Genomic DNA, 18,611 nt, shown 5'->3' with positions numbered 1-18,611 from the left:
TTAGAGAAAATAATCGGGTGCAGGAGGGAATGTGTGAGTGCAGTCTTACTTTGATTAAAATAGAAAAACATCTGTTCATGTCGGAATGGTGAGATTAAGGAATTTATTTTTCCTTTTTGATTATTCATGCTTTACATTTTCTTTAATGAACATGTACTGCTTGTGAAATTGAAATTGTGAACTGTTTGATGAGTTTAAGCTGTGCTTACTGTGTCTGACTGGTTGGTAAAAAAATTGAGCTAGAGGTGAAGTGACATTGTCAAGGTCAAGCCAAGATTGAGTGAATGAGTAGCGCATTGATTCACAGCCAGTTCAGTGACCTTTCTGTTTGACTGGAAGAAAGCACCTCCCTGGTAGTGTTTTGAGTGCTTTGGACACACAGCATCTGAACCATCTGAAAGGCTGGACCATTCCCTCTCCTACTCTCCAAATCCTTTTTGCTGGATTCCAGGGAACAATCGTCGTCCAGGGGAGTGTCAGTGGCTATAAGTGCATTCCTTCTTTTCCCATTTCAAAGGGCACTCACCAGGTTTTCTTTTGCACTTCAGGTCAGTAACATGACTCTCGAGCTCTTCTGGGCAGAGAATCATGTCAGCAGGATGGGCTGCGAAGCCTCCTGCAGATTGAGCCAGTTATAATCTGTGACTCATACCCTCAGATAACAATTTTCTATAAAGATAACAATTTTCTATAAAGGTGTCTGCTGAGTGAGAGGGGCACACAGAGAGACAAAGCTAGAGGAGCAGCCTGGAAACATACCTAGAAGCATGAACCTACAATCCTGGAACTGAAAGGGTCCTTCGAGATCACCTGCCTCATCTCTGGATGATCTGGAAACTGAGACTCAGGTTACACAGAGCAACAGCACAGCCAGTGCCGGAACCCAGGTGGTTTTGGCATCGAAAACATCTCTGCATTCCATCCTTTCCTGCTCCTCCTGCCCACTCCAGCCCACGGGATACCACACACCTCCCTAGCTGGTCTTCCTTCAACTCAGGGCTATGTCACAAAGGGCCCTGGGAACCACTCTGAGGAATTTGGACTTTAATCTGGGCCAAGGAGACACCGTGGAAGAATTTTTAGAGTCAGATCTGAATTTCAGGTGGCGGCTGAAACCCTCTGAATGCTATTTATAGAATGGACCCAAGAAAGTTCAAGTAGGCTCATGGAGACCCATGAGGAGGCTGCTGTGACTGTCCAGGGTGAGAGGCAGTGGCAGCCTGAACCAAGGCTGTGGCGATGGAGATGGAGAAAAGTGGGTGGTCTGCCTGACTCCTTCAAGCCCTCACGGATCTCCTCCTTTGGCACTTATAGTCAGTATCACCCAATTTAATACCTAGCGATGGGCTAACATGTGTTAGGATTCTTTTAGGTGTGACTGCATAGAAATTGGACTCGAACTAGCTCAAGCTCAACACTGTTGAGCCTCGCCAGGCTTGTGTTAGGTGTTCAGTAAATGACAAATAAATGAATGAACAGCTCTTGACTCCTAGACCACTGTTCTTTCTACCACACATTAAGCAATACTGACTTAAGTCTAAATTCCATAACCGTAACTGGTCTAAAGGCCATCTCTTCTGGGCTTGCACCCAACTCAGGAATCCCTTCTACAGCATGCCTGACAGATATCCATTTGGTTGTTCTTTGGCATTCTCTGCGGACGGGACACTGCCTACTTCAAAAAGCCAACCATATTTAAAAACAAAAAACATGCAAATCTATACATGTTTTAAAAAATAGCTTTACTGAAGTATAATTTACGTACAATAAAATGCACCAATTTAAGTATAACATTCAATTAGTTTGAGAAACATAAATAGTTATGTAACCACTGCCACACTACAGTTTAGACACTTCCATCAGGCCCAAAAGTTTGCTTGTCCTCTTTTTAGTCAATCAGCTCTCCCCACCTCTGCACGTTACTTCCTGTTACTATAATTTTGCCTTTTCTAGAATTTCATTTAAATGGAATTATATACTATTCAGTCTTTTGAGTCTGGCATATTTCACTTAGCACCATGCATTTGAGATTCATCTATGTTGTTGCGTATGTCAGGAGTTTGTTCTTTTTTATTGCAGAACAGTATTCATTGAATAGCTATTACCACAATTTGTCTATTCATTCAATTAGTTTAGTCAGCCTGCCATTTGGATTTTTTCTAGTTTTTGGCTATTGTTAACAAATCTACTATGATAATTCACCTATGCATCCTGTGTGGACATATTTTTTTTTTAATTTCTTTTTTTTTTTGCGGTACGCGGGACTCTCACTGTTGCGGCCTCTCCCGTTGCGGAGCACAGGCTCCGGACATGCAGGCTCAGTGGCCATGGCTCACGGGCCCAGCCGCTCCGCGGCATGTGGGATCTTCCCAGACCGGGGCACAAACCCGCGTCCCCTGCATCGGCAGGAGGGCTCTCAACCACTGCACCACCAGGGAAGCCCTTTAATTTCTTTTGTATAAATACCTAGAATGAGATTTTTTGGTCATGTGGAAGGTATATGTTTAACTTTTTAAAACATTGGCAAACTATTTTCCAAAGTGGTATCATTTTGCCTTTGTATTATTTTGCATTCGTGTCAATATTGTATGAGAGTTCCAGTTGCTCCACATGGTCACAAACGCTTGGTATGGCAAGTTTTTAAAATTTTAGTCATCATAGAAAAGGAGTAGTGGTATTGCATTGTGATTGTCATTTATGTTTCCTTAATGATCGGTAATAATATGGAGCATCCTTCCATGTGCTTATTTGCTATTCATATAAAATAGATCTATTTTAAAGCAATACTTTTTGCTTTTAGAAATCTCCAAGCTCGGGTCTTCCTTGGTGGTGCAGTGGTTAAGAATCCGCCTCCCAATGAAGGGGACACAGGTTCGATCCCTTGTCCTGGAAGATCCCACATGCTGTGGAGCAGCTAAGCCCGTGCACCACAACTACTGAAGCCTGCGTGCCCTAGAGCCTATGTGCCGCAACTACTGAGCCCACGTGGGCAACTACTGAGCCCACGTGCAGCAACTACTGAAGCCTGTGTGCTCTAAGGCCCATGTGCCACAACTACTGAAGCCCACACGCCTAGAGCCCGTGCTCTGCAACAAGAGAAGCCACCACAATGAGAAGCCTGTGCACCGCAACGAAGAGTAGCTCCTGCTCGCCACAACTAGACAAAGCCCGTGCGCAGCAACAAAGACCTAACGCAGCCAAAAAAATAAATTAAATTAAATTAAGAAAAAAAAGAAAAGAAATCTCCAAGCTCTATGGGTTCAAGTCAGTTTAACAAATGTTATTTACTTACTCTATGTCATTTACTGTGAGGGCTGCTGTATCTAAAATTAAGAATCAGTCCCTGGCCTTTATTTGCTCATGGTCTCATGGGGGGAAACAGATACTTAATAGAGAAAATGTTCTCACTCAAGGTGTTAATGCATTAAGAGAGGTAACCCCAGGATACGGGGAAGACCACTCTCCAGCCAGGTGTGATGACAGGTGGAAGACTTGAGGCAGGTAGGGCAGGGAGCTGGGGGCAACTTCCACCCTAGCTCTAACTCTGTCATCACAGAGATGCAGGCATGTTGCCATTCATATATCATATTCAAAAAATATATTTTTTGAATATTATATATCATCTATATCACATATATAGTATATACATATTCAAAAAATATATATATATATATCTACCTATCAAAGAATTGCTAAATGATTAGAACATCAAAACAGATAGATTGATGCTAATTGTATATACTATGGAATTTTACTTTGATATTTCATTAAGGTGTCTTTCATTTAAGATATATATATATATATATAACATTCAGTTCTTCCACAGGGTTTACCTCACTGGGTCCACATGATCAATGAGAGAGGTTATGATTGTTATTGTCCTTGAAACAGAGTCAGAGAGCTAGAAAACTGGTCCGAAGTCACTCAAAAGTAGAGCCAGTCTTTGAACCCAAATCTTGGGACTTAAACTCCAAATACTGCTTAGAATAGTAACTGAGTACCATTGGCATATTTGTAGCACAATTTTAGGACTAACATACTAACTATAATCAGTTAAAGTTAAGGTCCAAGGGATTACGGTTTGGGTTATTCTCCAGAATTTTTCAAGTATTTTTCCAAATCCCTCATTTAACCTGTGAGGCCACTAAGGTCCAGAGGGAAGGGCCACATAATGACCCAGAATTCAAGTCCAGGTCTCCTGACTCCATGCTGTCGTTCTGTGAGAGTGCTGCCTCTCGCTGCTCACAAACTTGCTTGGTCAGTCTCTGTTCGGAGCAGTCTGCACTGCTGTGGGCAAAGGAGTGAGCTTTGATGATGGGAAGACAGTCTCAAGGGACCTAAATTCAAATCTCAGTTCTGCCACTTCCAAGCTGAATGACTTTGGCAAATAACTTAACCTCTCTGAGTCTCAGTTTCCTCATCTGTGAAATGCGGATAACACCACTGACATCATAGAGTTGCTGGGAGGCATCAAAGAACAAAGCATGGAAATCTCTCCCCTTGAGCTCTTGCTATTCGTTGAATAAACAAAGCAACGCAAACACCTAGTTCTCTGCTGGGCTCATAATACCGCTGGATAAATTACACAATGACCAGGTTTCTAGTTAATAATTGCACTAAACTTATTTTTTATGAAGATCGAATTAAAGGAAATTTGAGTAGAGTACATTTTCACTAAAATCAAAACTCAAATACACAGTTTTCATTTCTCCATGTTTTCTTCAAAACTTAATCCCATTTGGAAATTGCATTAAAATGATTTATTATTAAGAAGCTGACAACGACACTAAAGAAATCCTAAAGGTACATTTGTAAATAAAACGCACCACCCAAATACACTACCAGTTTTCATTTGTTCGTTGTTCACAAACGTTATGCTTATGAATTCTAATGGCTCCATACTATTCTACCCAGTAGAGTCCTTCCAATAACTTACAGAAACTTAACGCCTGCAGGAAATTATACCATATTATCATATAATATTATATTCCACAAAATCACTAAATGTTTGCTATGTAACATTTGAGCATCACCACAATCCTATAAGGTAAGTATTCAAGTTATCCCATTTTACAGATGAAGAAACAGAGGCTCACATTATTTTAATAATTTGCCCAAATTCAGGTAGCTATTGCTGTGTAACAAATTGCCCCCAAATGTGATAGCTTAAGGGGACAAGGACCATTTGTTTATTCATGATTCTGCGATGTGGTCAGGGCTTGGTGGAGGTGAGTCATCTCTGCTGCACACAGTACTGACTGAGGCAACTTCACTGGAGCTAGAGTATCCAAGATGGGTTTATTCAGATGTCTGGTGCCACAGCAGAGGAGGCTGAAATGGCTGTGAGTCAGCTGGTTTCTGTCTTTGTGGTCTCTCATCTTTCAGGGCCTCTTTCTATCTACGTGATCTGTCTAGCATGTTAACAGGACTTCTTTACACAGTGGCTGGCTTCCTGGAGAGCAAAAGCAAAAGCTCCCACTGTCCTGACCCCTCGGCCTGGTACTGGCATAGCACCCTCTCTGCTGCATTCTCTTGGTCAAATCAAGTCACAAGGCTAGTCCGAAATCAAGGGGAAGAGCCAGACCCCATCCTTGATGCTGGAGGAACAGCATGCACAGGGGTTGGGCGGCACTGTTGGCCACTCTTTTGTTAGTGGTAGAGCAGGGCTTCAAACCCAGGCCTGCCTGACTCTACGCTCCAAACCCAGCCTCCCCACCCCCAGTCCACCTCAGTGAATATTTTTGCCTGGCTAGCTTTTTCTCTTCCTTTCGCTCATTTTTAAGGTGAACTCCCAGGGACAGGGAGACCTGGTCAAAGGGCAGGCATATTGCTGGATTCTATGCAGGGCAGTCGGCATCTGCAGAGCAAAGTGATCTCATGAGCTTCTCCTCCTTCTCTTCACAAAGGAAATCCAGGTTTAATTTTGTTCATTCTACCGTCGCACCTAATTCCACAGAAGAAATCTTGGCTTCCACTGTGGAGAACCTTCTCAGGACTTCTGGGGGACAATAAAGTCAGCAGATTCGTGATGATCAGCTGCTCCTGAGCTGCGTAGGTTAGTGTTCCCTGTGGGGCAGAGGCATGTGGGGAAAGTAATTTGCTGACCTTGACTTGACTTGACCACAGAACTTCGGATTTAGTAATTTGCTGACCTTGACTTGACTTGACTTGACTTGACCACAGAACTTCAGATTTAGCAGAAAGAACATGACTTACACTTGCCAGGGTTTAGTCCCCCTTCTGAAGTGTGACCAGGTGTCTTTGTTTGCTGTTTCAGTTTACACCTGCTATCCCGTGTCCTGTTCAGCTTAGCATGTGTCCAGGGTAAAAACCTTCCAGGCTGGACAATTAATTATGTGCTTACCATACCTGCCACAGAAACTTGAATAAATCATTTCTCCTCCCTGAGCCTCAGCTTCCTCCTCTGTATCCCAGGCCTGGCTACCAATTTCACAGAGATGTCGATCACTCCTCATTTAATAGCATCCTTCCATGTGGGAGGAACTGTCCTAGATTCTGGGGGACACTGTGGGTAACAAGACACTATTCCTGCTCTCCTGCCTTGCTTGTCTTATAAGTAAACAAGCAAGATAATTTCAGAGATTTAATTTAGATCAGATAGTCAGGGAGGGCCTCCCTGACAAGGTGAGATTTGGGCTAAGGGCTGAAGAATGAGAACAAAACACAAGGGGAGCTGAGGGAAGAGCACTCCTGGTTAAGGGAACAGCAAGTGCAAAGGCCCTGAGGCAGGAGATTACTCATCACAAGGAATGGAATGGAGCTCATGAGTAGGACCATGCTCTATAAACTGTAAAGAGTCCCAACAGTAATTATTCTACTAGAGGGTTTTAAAATACTCTCACATCTTTGTCTTAAATGGTCCTCAAGATAATTCTAAAAGGGTTGGAGAGTGTCACAGAGAAGTATTAGTAATCCTGGTTTATGGAACAAAATATTCTTAAGAATTATCATTGCATATTTTAAAAAAATGGTTCCACTAACTTCTATGCTTACATTTAATTTCATGTATCACCATTGTCTTTCATTGTTTTGGATGATGGGAATCCTTTGAGAATGAGCGACATCTTTATACACCTCTTTTCATTATGATATTTAATTCTGTGGTTAAGTTCTTAGGTGTACTGCTTTTTCTTTTTTTTGGCCTTGTGGTATGCGGGATGTTAGCTCCCCAACCAGGGATGGAACCTGTGCCCCCTGCGGTGGAAGTGCCGACACCTTGTCTAACTGGCTTAGAGGCAGGCTCACATCTGATTCATCTCTGTATCCCTTTGGTGTGGACATCAGTTGTTTCTGCCTACTCAGCACCTTTTCATCTTTTCTCTGGCAAAGGCACCTGATTTCCTTTTAGGGAGACACCCCTCTCCCATACTATATCTAGACCGTTTTTGTGTGCTATGGACCCCTTGACAGTCTGTAGAAGCCTATGGACCCCTCCTCAGATTGATGTTTTTAAATGCTTAATATCAACTACAAATGATTTAAAAGAAGTCAATTATATTGAAATAGTTATCAAATGGTAAGAAAAAGAAATTTTGATATAATAATATATATATATACATACATATATATATATTTTTTGTTTGTTTGTTTGTTTGTTTTTGCAGTACGCGGGCCTCTCACTGTTGTGGTCTCTCCCATTGCGGAGCACAGGCTCCAGACACGCAGGCCCAGCGGCCATGGCTCACAGGCCCGGCTGCTCCATGGCATGTGGGATCTTCCCAGACCGGGGCACGAACCTGTGTCCCCTGCATCGGCAGGCGGACTCTCAACCACTGCGCCACCAGGGAAGCCCAATATATATTTTTTATTAACACACGAGATCTAGTTGGTCTAATAGCTACTGTAATTTCAAAATAGTGATGAACACAAATGATATTCTGTGATATGATATGAAATATCTGTGATTTCTATTGGTGCCAAAGTTATAGGAACTTTTAATACCGCTGTGCTTTGTTTGCTATATTCATAATAGAAGGAAATGCTACATTTCAGTTTGAAGTTAGTAAAAAGGATGTAATTATTTTCCATTCAAATTAATGGTGTCTTGTTAAGAAACCTTGGTTTGGGCGTTGGGGGTGTTGCATGAAACAGCTTGACTCCTGGATTCAGAGGTGGGCATGTAACCCAGTACTGACCAATCAGAGCAGGGATTGGCTTAGTGATGGGCATTTGAGCCAAACTGATATAATCAGAGTGAATCCTAGTCTTTTGCTGGACAACTGGGACAGTTCCTTTGCTGGACTTGCTAAGAGGATTGGGTTTGGGCCTGGAGCATACCACCTTGCCATCACCGGGAGAGAACCTGTCTTAGAATGAAGCTGACACAGAGGAAAAGAGAGCTGAGAAATGAACTTCCACATCTTCCTGGCAACATTCCTCCTTTAAACGTGTTAATTATGGAAGCCAATACATTATCTGTTAAAGCCAGTTTAAGTAGGGTTTTTTGTTACTTGCAACCAAAGCAATCACAACTAATACTGTATAGTCCCACAAAGTTTAGCAGAATATGTGGCACAAAGTAGTTTGCTCATGAAGGAATGATGAATGAATTTCAAACAATGTAGCAACTTGACTGATGTTATTTTCTAAACTATGCATATCTGGCTTGATTGTGTATTAAAAGATGAAGGGTATACTCAAAGTAAGCATTCCACAGCCTTCTGTTGATTGAATGAATAAAGGAATGCATCCATTGTCATTATTTTCTATCCCCAGATTTGCATATTCTTTAGTGATATAACCAGGACCATATAACCTGGAGAACATAAGTCTAGAAACATGATGGACCAACAGTTACAAATCAAGTCCATGGCACACTCACCCTGGGGAAAGCCATGCATCAATTTGAAGGAATAGGTAGATCTATACGTACTGATATGGAAAGACCTCCAAGACACATTAAGAAGGAAATTACAAAATGGTAATTATTATAGTAGGATTCCGTTTTTGTTTAAAAGTCTCAGTGAAACTTTGAGGGTTTCTAGGTCTTATAATGAGTATATAAAACAAAGAAAAATACCCTTTTTTTTTTTTTTTTCTTTTCTGGAAGGCCATTCATGAAATACAAACAGTGGGCACCTGTGGGGAGGGAGTGGTGTTGGGTGGGTTGGTGACAGAACCTTGTCCTTTATTTGTATTGTTTATTTTTTTTTATATACAAGGATAAAATAATTATGTCATTTGTAAGTTAAAATAATTTATAATGAAAAAATAATAAAATAACTGACAGAAGGTGGAATATTCCCTTTCAACCAATTTTTCTTCTTTTGAGTTGTCTGTCAGTTTTCTCAGGGAAGCTGAAGAGAGCAGGGTTGCACTCATCATGCTGTACCCAGGATGCTCTGCGGCTCCCGTGATGCTGTGCCCATAATGCCATGCTGTGCCCTCTATGCCTTGCCCTGCTGGTAAGGCCATCCATGCCCTTTCCCTGGGATTCTGCCATTCTGGCTGCTCCAGGAGCCAAGGAGATTTCACCCCATGTAAAATACTCCTGGGGTCGCCTACTGACCTGGATTCTCCTCTCAGTATCCTTACTTCAACCGTCTCTGCTGCCAAAATACACATGGACTGGATGATCTCCCCTGCAAAGGGGATAGGGAATCAGAGCATCTCACCGTCAAGGCAGAGGTCTCGGGGAGACACCCATCCAAGGCATGTTTGGGGTGGTTGATCCAGTCCAAGCCCACTGGTGTGCAGACTGGGAATTTGAGTGTTAGGTTGGAGAAGAGATTTGTCCAAATGTGAGTTCAGTGCCAGAGTGGGACTCCAACCTGACTTCCAGTTCAGGCCTCATTTTAGGGAGGCTTCCCAAAAGTTCCATCATAGCTACTCCTTTATGTTGAGATCTTGAGTCTCTGAAATATCCCTGCTACAATGCATATTTGTTACTTAAATAACACAGCACTCAGCAACATAGTTTATCAGAGGAGCTCGTTTTTAGTATAGAAAGCAGACAGCAAGTTACATTTTATTTCATTTATTGTAAAAACAAAATTGTAACAACACAAATGAAAATATTAAAAGAAATTATTTCTGCCATCCTAATCACGTTTCATTTGTTTACACTCCTTATGTCACTCTAACATACACACTTTACATGTACATTTATGCATATAGCTATAATCACTTTACAAACATTTTCATAATTCTGTTTCATTTAATGTTATACATGTTTTCCTGTACATTTTCCATATAGATTTCTACCTTCTGCAGTGTATTTCAAGTAAATAAACCACTATTTATATAACTACATCTTCATTGTTTTTGTATTATAAAATATTTCAAACATACAAAAAAGCACAGGGAACAATACACTACATAGATTTAACAAATACTGATACTTTAAAAACATTTTTGAGGGCTTCCCTGGTAGCGCAGTGGTTGAGAATCCACCTGCCAATGCAGGGGACATGGGTTCGAGCCCTGGTCCGGGAAGATCCCACATGCGGCAGAGCAACTAAGCCTGTGCACCACAACTACTGAGCCTGCGCTCTAGAGCCCATGAGCCACAACTACTGGGCCCATGTGCCACAACTACTGAAGCCCACACGCCTAGAGCCCATGCTCAGCAGCAAGAGAAGCCACTGCAATGAGAAGCCCGCACACCGCAGCAAAGAATAGCCCCCTGCTCTCCACAACTAGAAAAAGCCCGCGTGCAGCAACGAAGACCCAACACAGCCAAAAATAAATACCTAAATGAATTAAAAAAAATTTTTTTTTGAGATTAAAAAAAAAAAATCACAGGTACAATTGGAGCTCTCTCACGTACAATGTACTCTAATCCCGCCAGGACAAACTACATAACTTGCAGGGTCTGGTGCAAAATGAAATGTGGGAACCCTTATTCAAAAATCATTATGAATTTCAAGATGGCAACAGCAGAGCATGCCCAGGGCCAGTGTGACTGCACGCATGAGGTGCACGCTCACACACCCACGAAGCCAGCCCTGGATCCCTCTCTCCTCTCCTTTCCTAAAATGATCTGTGTCTTTGCTGTCCCGTGTTTATGCTTTTACTTCATATACATGCATTGGCCAGCGTTATGGAGTGTTATTTTGCATATTTTAAAATATTACGTAAGTGGCATAATACTGTGTGTATCCTTAGGCTGCTTGTTGATCTCACTTATTGCTTTTGTGATTTATCTTTGTGGATTCATGCAGCTGTTATTGACTTTCACAAGTATCTAATATTCCATTGTGTGATCTCACCCTACAGTTCATTTTTCCTGTAACCTCTATTTTTACCATAATTAACAATACTGCATTGAACATCCTTGGACACAGTTCTCTGCGCACATGTGTGAGCTTTTTTCTACTGTCTGTAACTAGGTGTGGAATTGAACTGTCTTACTAGATGTTGAGGTTCTTTCCAGTTTTTTGCTTGGCATCAATGTGCCCCCCTTGTATGTCTCCCCTTGAACATCCCACAGTCATCTGAAAATACTCCTTAGGAGACTTCCTTCTGAGCTGCCTCTCTTCTAAGACCAATCATCCAGTGAAGCCAGAACCTGGGTGTCCTGACCATTCCCTGTAATTCCCCCACCATTTCTTACCTATGGCCAAAGACTATTGATCCCTCCTCTAAAATATGGCTTCAGTCCACCCACTTCCATATCTTCCATATCTTCCATATCCCTCCTACTACTTTCATTGTCTTGGCTCAGATCCCACCTCTCCCCTGGACTCTTCTCCCAGCCCCACCCAGTTTTCAGCCCCGCAACTTCCTCCATTAAGGAACTTATTACACCCTCCCTAGCAAGCTGCAGGTTGACTAGTCTCTCCCCTGCGTGTTGTGGAGATCAGAGCTGTGAGTTACGCAAGAGCAAAGATTGTATTATGGTTACCATTTGTGGACCTGTAGCACAGGTCTGTAGCACCCAGCAGGTTCTAAAAATATTTGTTGAATCTATCTATCTATTTATCTATCCACATAAACATCATGCTGTAGTGGTCCCAGCTTTTGAATCAGACCCTTAGGATAAATTTCCAAAGGAGCATTACTGATGATTTAGGATTGTGAATGTAAAATTCAGAGTCCTTTGTAAGTGAACTTGATCCACACAAAATTCTAGGTCAGGTGGGACAGATAGGTTGATCTATCTATAGATAGATATAGATATATAGGTAGATATATATATATATATAAAATAACCTGGTAGAATTTACGTCTCTGTAAAAAAAAAAAAGAATAATTCACATCTCTGGGCCTTTGTTTCTCCATCTGTCAAATGGGCATAAGGAGGGCCCATTTATCTGTCACACATGTCTGGGATCATTTTGATCTGTGGGCAGATGGGGAAAAAGCAGGTGTTTCTCTTCCTACCCCGCTTCATGATTCCCATACTTGTGCACAGTCATTAACAAGGCAGAGGAGGGTGAATGAAAATCTGTCCTTTCAAAACTGCAAAACAGTCATAGCTGACTTCACAGCTGTTTACTGCCCTCACTGGCTGATTTGGAAACCCTTTCATCATTTGTAGTGTGTCAAAGAGAAAGTGATCTGGTAAGTATCTCCCAAAGGTATTGGTGAGTTTATAAGTTAGCCCTACAGGAAGAAGAGGGCAACACAAACAAGTGCCTTGCTTATGATGGACTTTCAAGGGCCAGAAACCCCTGTCCCCAGTTCTGAGACCCTTGACTGACGCAACTGGATGATGTCTTCCACAGCCTCAGCCCTGAGAAGTTTGTCCTGTGAAGACACCTGAGCACTACCCAATCTGGAGCTCTGGCTGCTAGTCCTGGCTCTGCCCCTGAAGGGTTGTATGACCTCCGCCACATTCTTCTACCTGTACAGCGAAGCTGGTAGATAACATACCCTCCACTGCCCCTCCACGGTTCTCAAGTTCTACAATTCAATAGAAGATGGAGCTGGCTTTCTAAATTAACAATATAAACCAGGTAAGTTTTTAGTTCCTCTTGGCTTGAGTCCTTGCCTCCTGGGACTGGAGAAATAGGTGGGAAATAGGTGTGTGTCTGACTCCCTGGTCTGGGTCAGAGAATCAGAGTTATGGGCAGCTGGCAGGAAACCTCAGTGATTATCAAGACCCATGTCCTATCTCCCCCATTCACTCGACAAAAATTCACTAAGCAGTTGTGTCGAATAGAATGTGGGCAGAGGTGGCAGCTGTTGTGTTCACTGATCACACTGGCTGGCACATAGTAGGTGCTCATTAAACATCTATTGAATGACAGGTAGTTTCCTGCAGCAGAGTCATTTAGGGGAGCCTATGAAATGCAGATGCCTGGGCCCACCATAGACCTATTGAATTGTAATCTCTGCTGACGGGGCCCAGGTGACTGACATGACTCCAGAGTTTGAGAATCATGGCTGTAATATCTGAGTAAAGCATTCTCCTATTATCAGAAGGGAGAAAACACTGATGTTTTTTACTTTTGAGGATTTGTTGGTAGTGACTAAAATATTCAAGTCAAATAGGTTCACTTTGCTGTAGCCATTTCCATGGAGCCTGGGGCGGTCTGGGCTTTGCCCAGGGTATGGGCAGGGCGAACTTTCACTAATCTCGGGAGAGGCAAGGCCAATAAAAGGCAGAGGAGATAGGAGTTGAGGCACTTGAAGTCCAAGTTTGGCATGATTATTGCCCTTCACCTGAAAGTCATAAAATAGGAAATGTGCCACCATTCCAGCTTCCCGGGAAGGGTTGCTGGTGTGAGGTTTTCCTCAATCCCTTTCGAGCATCTGTGGCTTAGACCATGCACAGATCTGGCTTCAGATCTCAGCTGTGTCTCTGACTGCTTGGTCTTGGGCTAATCACTTTAACCCCTTTTAAGCTTTTTTGTTTCCTCAGTCATAAAATGGATATCACACTGCCGACTACTCAGGGTTGCTGAAGACAATCTGACATGATATAAACTCAGGTGTCTGGCACATGCACAGTACAGAAAAGCTGTTAAGTTTAGGTCGACACCTATAAACTGCCAGGATATCTGGGCTGGAGTGTTCAGTAGAGGTTGGTTTAGCCTGACCCTTTTGTTTTTACAGGTAGGGAAGCAGCCTCAGATAGTGAAGCTAACTGCACAAGATCATCTAGCCTGTTAGGTTTCTTGAGGGCTTTTAAGGATCAGAGAAGGTGATGAGGTTGACTCTGTGGTTGGCCCTTGATAAAGGAATTCCTGGGATAAGGTGTTTTTGTAAAAGAAGCTGGATATCTCAGGTGCGGTGCCTTTCACCTGAGTTTCTTGCCAGCCAGAAGCCCGTTCTGAGGACACAGGGGTTAGTAAGAAACGCCCTGAAGCTGGGCAATTTGTGGCTTTTCTATCAACATCAGGGTTTTAAAGACAAAAGCCATTGGGCGAGCGTTGAGGGCTTCCCTGGGAGGCCCTGTCTGGCACTGCAGCTCTGCCAGGCCAAGGCTAGAGATGGCTGGCCTTGGGGACCCTCCAAGAATGGTCCCTGGGTTTTAAGGGGCACAACAAGAGGCCAGGCTGGATCTGGTAGGGACACTTCTTGGAAACAGAGTCCTGTGGGGCTCTGACTCTGGTGTCTATGGGCAACAGCAGAAAAGCGGGGCCTTAGGAGAGCTCACGTCCTTAGTGCTAATGCTGATGACACTGGTGATGATGGTGACGATGATGAGCGTGAGAATTAGCACTTCCTCTTTGCCAGGTGCAGGGCTAGGCAATTTATTTTACACACAATGTTTCATTCAATCCTCACAAGATCCCTACCTGGAGGAAACTGAGGCTCAGAGAGGTTAAGTAAACAACCAAGGGCACAAAGTTAGTGAGCACCAGGATTCAAATCCAGACCTATTGGAGTTCAAGGTAGCCAGCAACCTGTAAGCGCTGGAGGAAAGGAAAGTAACATTGGCCAGGGCCTCCGAGAGACAAATATTTTATCCCCATTTTTACAGATGAGGAAACAGAGAACCAGAGAGGTTAGCATTTTCCCCATGAAGTCAGGTACTGTGCCAAACACTTTCCATATGTCATCTCCTTGATCATCATAACATCCCTATGAAGTAATTTTTTTTTAAAAAAAGTATTTATTTATTTATTTATGGCTGCATTGGGTCTTCGTTGCTGTGTGCGGGCTTTCTCTAGTTGTGGTGAGCAGGGGCTACTCTTCGTTGCGGTGCTTCTCATTGCGTTGGCTTCTCTTGTTGTGGAGCATGGGCTCTAGGCGTGCGGGCTTTAGTAGTTGCGGCACACGGGCTCAGTAGTTGTAGCTCGCGGGCTCTAGAGCGCAGGCTCAGTAGTTGTGGTGCACAGGCTTAGTTGCTCTGCGGCATGTGGGATCTTCCCTGACCAGGGCTTGAACCCGTGTCCCCTGCATTGGCAGGCGGATTCTTTTTTTTTTGTTTGTGGCAGGCGGATTCTTAACCACTGTACCACCAGGGAAGTCCTGAAGTAAGTAATTCTATGATCCCCATTTGTGTAGATGAGGAAACCAAGGCCTGAGACCAAATGACTTGCAGGCGTTCAAAACCAGGCAATCTGACTAGAGGGCCCATGCTCTTAACTCCCTGAGTTGCCCAATATTGGATGAGATGTGGTGGGCTGGACCAGAACCTGGGACTACTGACTCCCAGGCTAGTGCTCCAAGGTTACACGTAGGATTTCTCTCTCGATTTTTTGTTTTTTGTTTTGGCTGCGCGCCATGTGGGATCTTCGTTCCCTGACCAGGGATCGAACCCGCGTCTGTTGCATTGGAAGAGTAGAGTCGTAACCACTGGACCGCCGGGGAAGTCCTAGGCTTTCTCTTGGGATTCATTGTCCCTTAAAAGCTCACTGGTCTAAAGCCCAAAGAGTGAAATCATGCCCTGCGGTTCTGGGAACCTCAGGCTGGAGAAGAAGGAAGCTCTTGCCCTGGTGTTCAAGTCTGAGCAGGTGTACTGTGGACCCTCCCTGTTTCCTCCTCTGGCTGGGAGGGAGCCCAGGTAGGGCAGGCAGGGTGGGTCAGCCCTTGTGAGTGCAGGGTGGGAGGAGAGAAGGAGGCAGGAGGGCCCAATAAAACAGGGCTAAATCTTCCCGCCTTCCTGCCTTTACCCAGGCGGTGCCCTCATCTCCTGCCTGGCAAACAGCAGGGCATGATGATGAGAGTTCAAGGTTGGCATCAGGAGACCCGAGTCCTGGTTCTGGCTCTGGCACTCACTCCATGTGCACCCTTGACTCTGGGCAGTTTCCTTATCTACACAATGTGTGGTGGTGGTAATGGGGGATCAAAATCCTCTGTGATTTTTAGTTAACACATTATTTATTAAGAACCTACTATATGCCAGGCACTGGAGACATAGCATGTGCCAAAGCAGATTCAGGCCCTGCTTCCATGGGTCTTAAGAGTCTAGTAGGAAGAGATTCCAAGATCAAATCTTCACTGAAACTAATGTAAAATGACAACTGTTAACCAGTGTTTTAAAGGCCTGCAGAACTAAGGGAGCCCAGGACGGTGGGAGTAGGGGGAGAGGGAATGGGTTGACCGTCTGAGGGGCAGCAAGGAAGGATGCGGTGAAGATGTGGTTTACTAGATGAACGTCCGCTGGCAGGGGACAGCACCCTGTTGTGAGATGGTTCACCCAAGAAACTGGGAGGAGGCCAGTGGGCCTGGGGAAGCATGCAGGAGGCTGGCCATTTGAAGACATTGTGGGCTATGGTAAGAGAAGTCATTGAAGTTTTGGGGTTTTTTTTGGGGGGGTTGGGGGAATTAGGGAGTGAGGGGATACTTAAGAGAGAAAGAGGGTTACATTTGTAATATGGGTCAACGTATCTTCTAAGGAAAAGAATTTTTTAAAAGCCACTCCCTCTGAGGAGCCTTCCCGGATTTCTCCACCTTTGACCTATGGTATCCCTCCCTCTCTGGCCTGCAGCCCGGCATGACAAACTCAAGCCTCCAGGGCAGCCAGACCTGGGCTTTGTCTTCCTGCACTGAACTGCACTGTGGCTTCAAACGAGGTCCTCCACCTTCCCAGGCCTCAGTTTCCCCAGCTGTGCCGAAGCAGGTTGTCTCGAAGGACCCGCCCAGTGCTAACGCAACGTGATTCGCTCTGGCAGGAGCGGTGGGCTGCCCGCATTGCTGCGCAGGCATCGGACTGTCGGCTTGGGCACCGTCACCAGGCTACGGGCGCTTTCCTCCCGGGCAGGGGGCAGCGGGCGAGGATCGCGGCGCCAGACGTTGCGCAGGAAAGTGGGGGCGCGACCCCCTGCTCGAGCGGGCACCGCGCGGCCCCGCCCCCGCAGCCAGCTGCCCTGCGGCAGCCGGGGCCCGAGCTCCGCCCTCCTCCTCCCGCCGGCCTCTCTCCCTCCTCCCGCCTCCCTTCCTCGCTCGCTCGCTCCCTCCCCCCCCGCCGGCTCGGCGCTGACTCCGCCGCACGCTGCAGCCGCGGCTGGAAGATGGCGGGGAACGACTGCGGCGCGCTGCTGGACGAAGAGCTCTCTTCCTTCTTCCTCAACTATCTCGCCGACACGCAGGTACGGCCAGCAGGGGCCACGGGCCCGGAGCCAGGGCTGCTGAGCTGCGGGGGCTGCCGCCGCAGCCGCGGAGGCCGGGAGGCAGCGGTGGGCGTGTTGGGGGGATCGGGGGTTCCAGGCTGCAGAGCCCCCCTTCCGTGCACCCTGCGATGCGCTTCGTTATGGGGACTGGGAGCTGGAGGTCCTCCCGCGCGTGCCGGAGCGTTGGGGGCGCTACGGCCGCTGGGGAGGGTCTAGCCTTCGTTGCTTGGAGTCCGGCCCCCACGCCCGCAGAGCTGGGGGGTTCTGCGCTTCCTTGGGGAGGTTGAGCCGCGCCAAGGTGTGGGGGACCCTTACGCTGGCTCTGGGTGCGGGAGGCGCGCCCTCAGGCTCCCGGCACTTGCTGCCGTACTTTCACGTGGACTTGTGGCCCGGGCACAGGCGCTTGCCCCGGTCCCCGGAGTCCCCTGATCCTCCAGTCTCGGATACCCCGCGTTCTGCTGCTGCCCCCCTCCCCCGCCAAGGCTCCCCCAAAGCGCCAGGAGCGCGGAGTTTCCTGCCAGTTGCCCGCTGAAGCCATAGGGGTCTGCGGGGCACGTGGACATGCGGGCGGGGATAGAACCTTCCTGGTTTCGCTAACCGGCGGAGCCCCCGGGGGGAAAAGCACGGCAGGATGGGGGCGGAGGACTGTCTGGGGATGCCTGGGTCCCCCTGCGGCGCGCGGCCCCGGTGCGCGCTCGGCGATGCTGGGGGAAGGGAAGGCGAGGCGGCGTCCCGGGCTCTGGCGGCGCCTGGGAGCCCCACCGGAGACACGCGCGTGACAGGAGAGGGTGCCCTGGTGTGCCGGGAGTTGGGGGGGGGGCGAGGAAGCTGGTGACTTGGAGACAGGGGCGGGGGGGGGTTGCTACTGGGATAAGCTGCACTGAAAATGCCAGCACAAGGCGTGCGCGCCCCCCACCCCTTCCCTAGTTTTCCCCACCCCATGCCTGTTGCAATCATAAAGTTTGGCCCCATAGTTAGGGCTTTTTCTACGGCCGCCCCGCTGCCGGTAGCAGGGCGGCTGGGGATGCGGCGGAGCCGAGAATGAGACCCCGGATGCGGGCGCATGCCTGTGCTCCGAGAGGGGCCGCTGGGCGCTCCCGGGCGCGGCTCGCTAGGGCTGGTTTGGTACCTGGAGTCGGAGCG

General features: G+C 46.3%; 1 protein-coding gene across 3 annotated transcripts in view; it reads left to right on the top strand.

Annotated features, from left to right (window-relative positions):
- Nucleotides 1-17,369: 17,369 nt before the first annotated feature.
- Nucleotides 17,370-18,611, top strand: part of PPARGC1B (PPARG coactivator 1 beta) — a gene marked incomplete at both ends in the record, with an annotated part of 105,294 nt that continues 104,052 nt past the window's right edge. For all 3 annotated transcript variants that reach the window (XM_082837268.1, XM_082837267.1, XM_082837266.1), the window contains one exon: nucleotides 17,370-17,447. In XM_082837268.1, coding sequence (XP_082693394.1) covers nucleotides 17,370-17,447 — 78 coding nt within the window. The remainder of the gene's footprint in view (nucleotides 17,448-18,611) is intronic.

The sequence above is a fragment of the Leucopleurus acutus genome (assembly GCF_964270905.1).
Source record: "Leucopleurus acutus genome assembly, chromosome: 3".
Lineage (NCBI taxonomy): Eukaryota > Metazoa > Chordata > Mammalia > Artiodactyla > Delphinidae > Leucopleurus > Leucopleurus acutus.
Note: the sequence above shows the minus strand (reverse complement) of the source record. Positions and strands in the feature narration are given on the sequence as shown.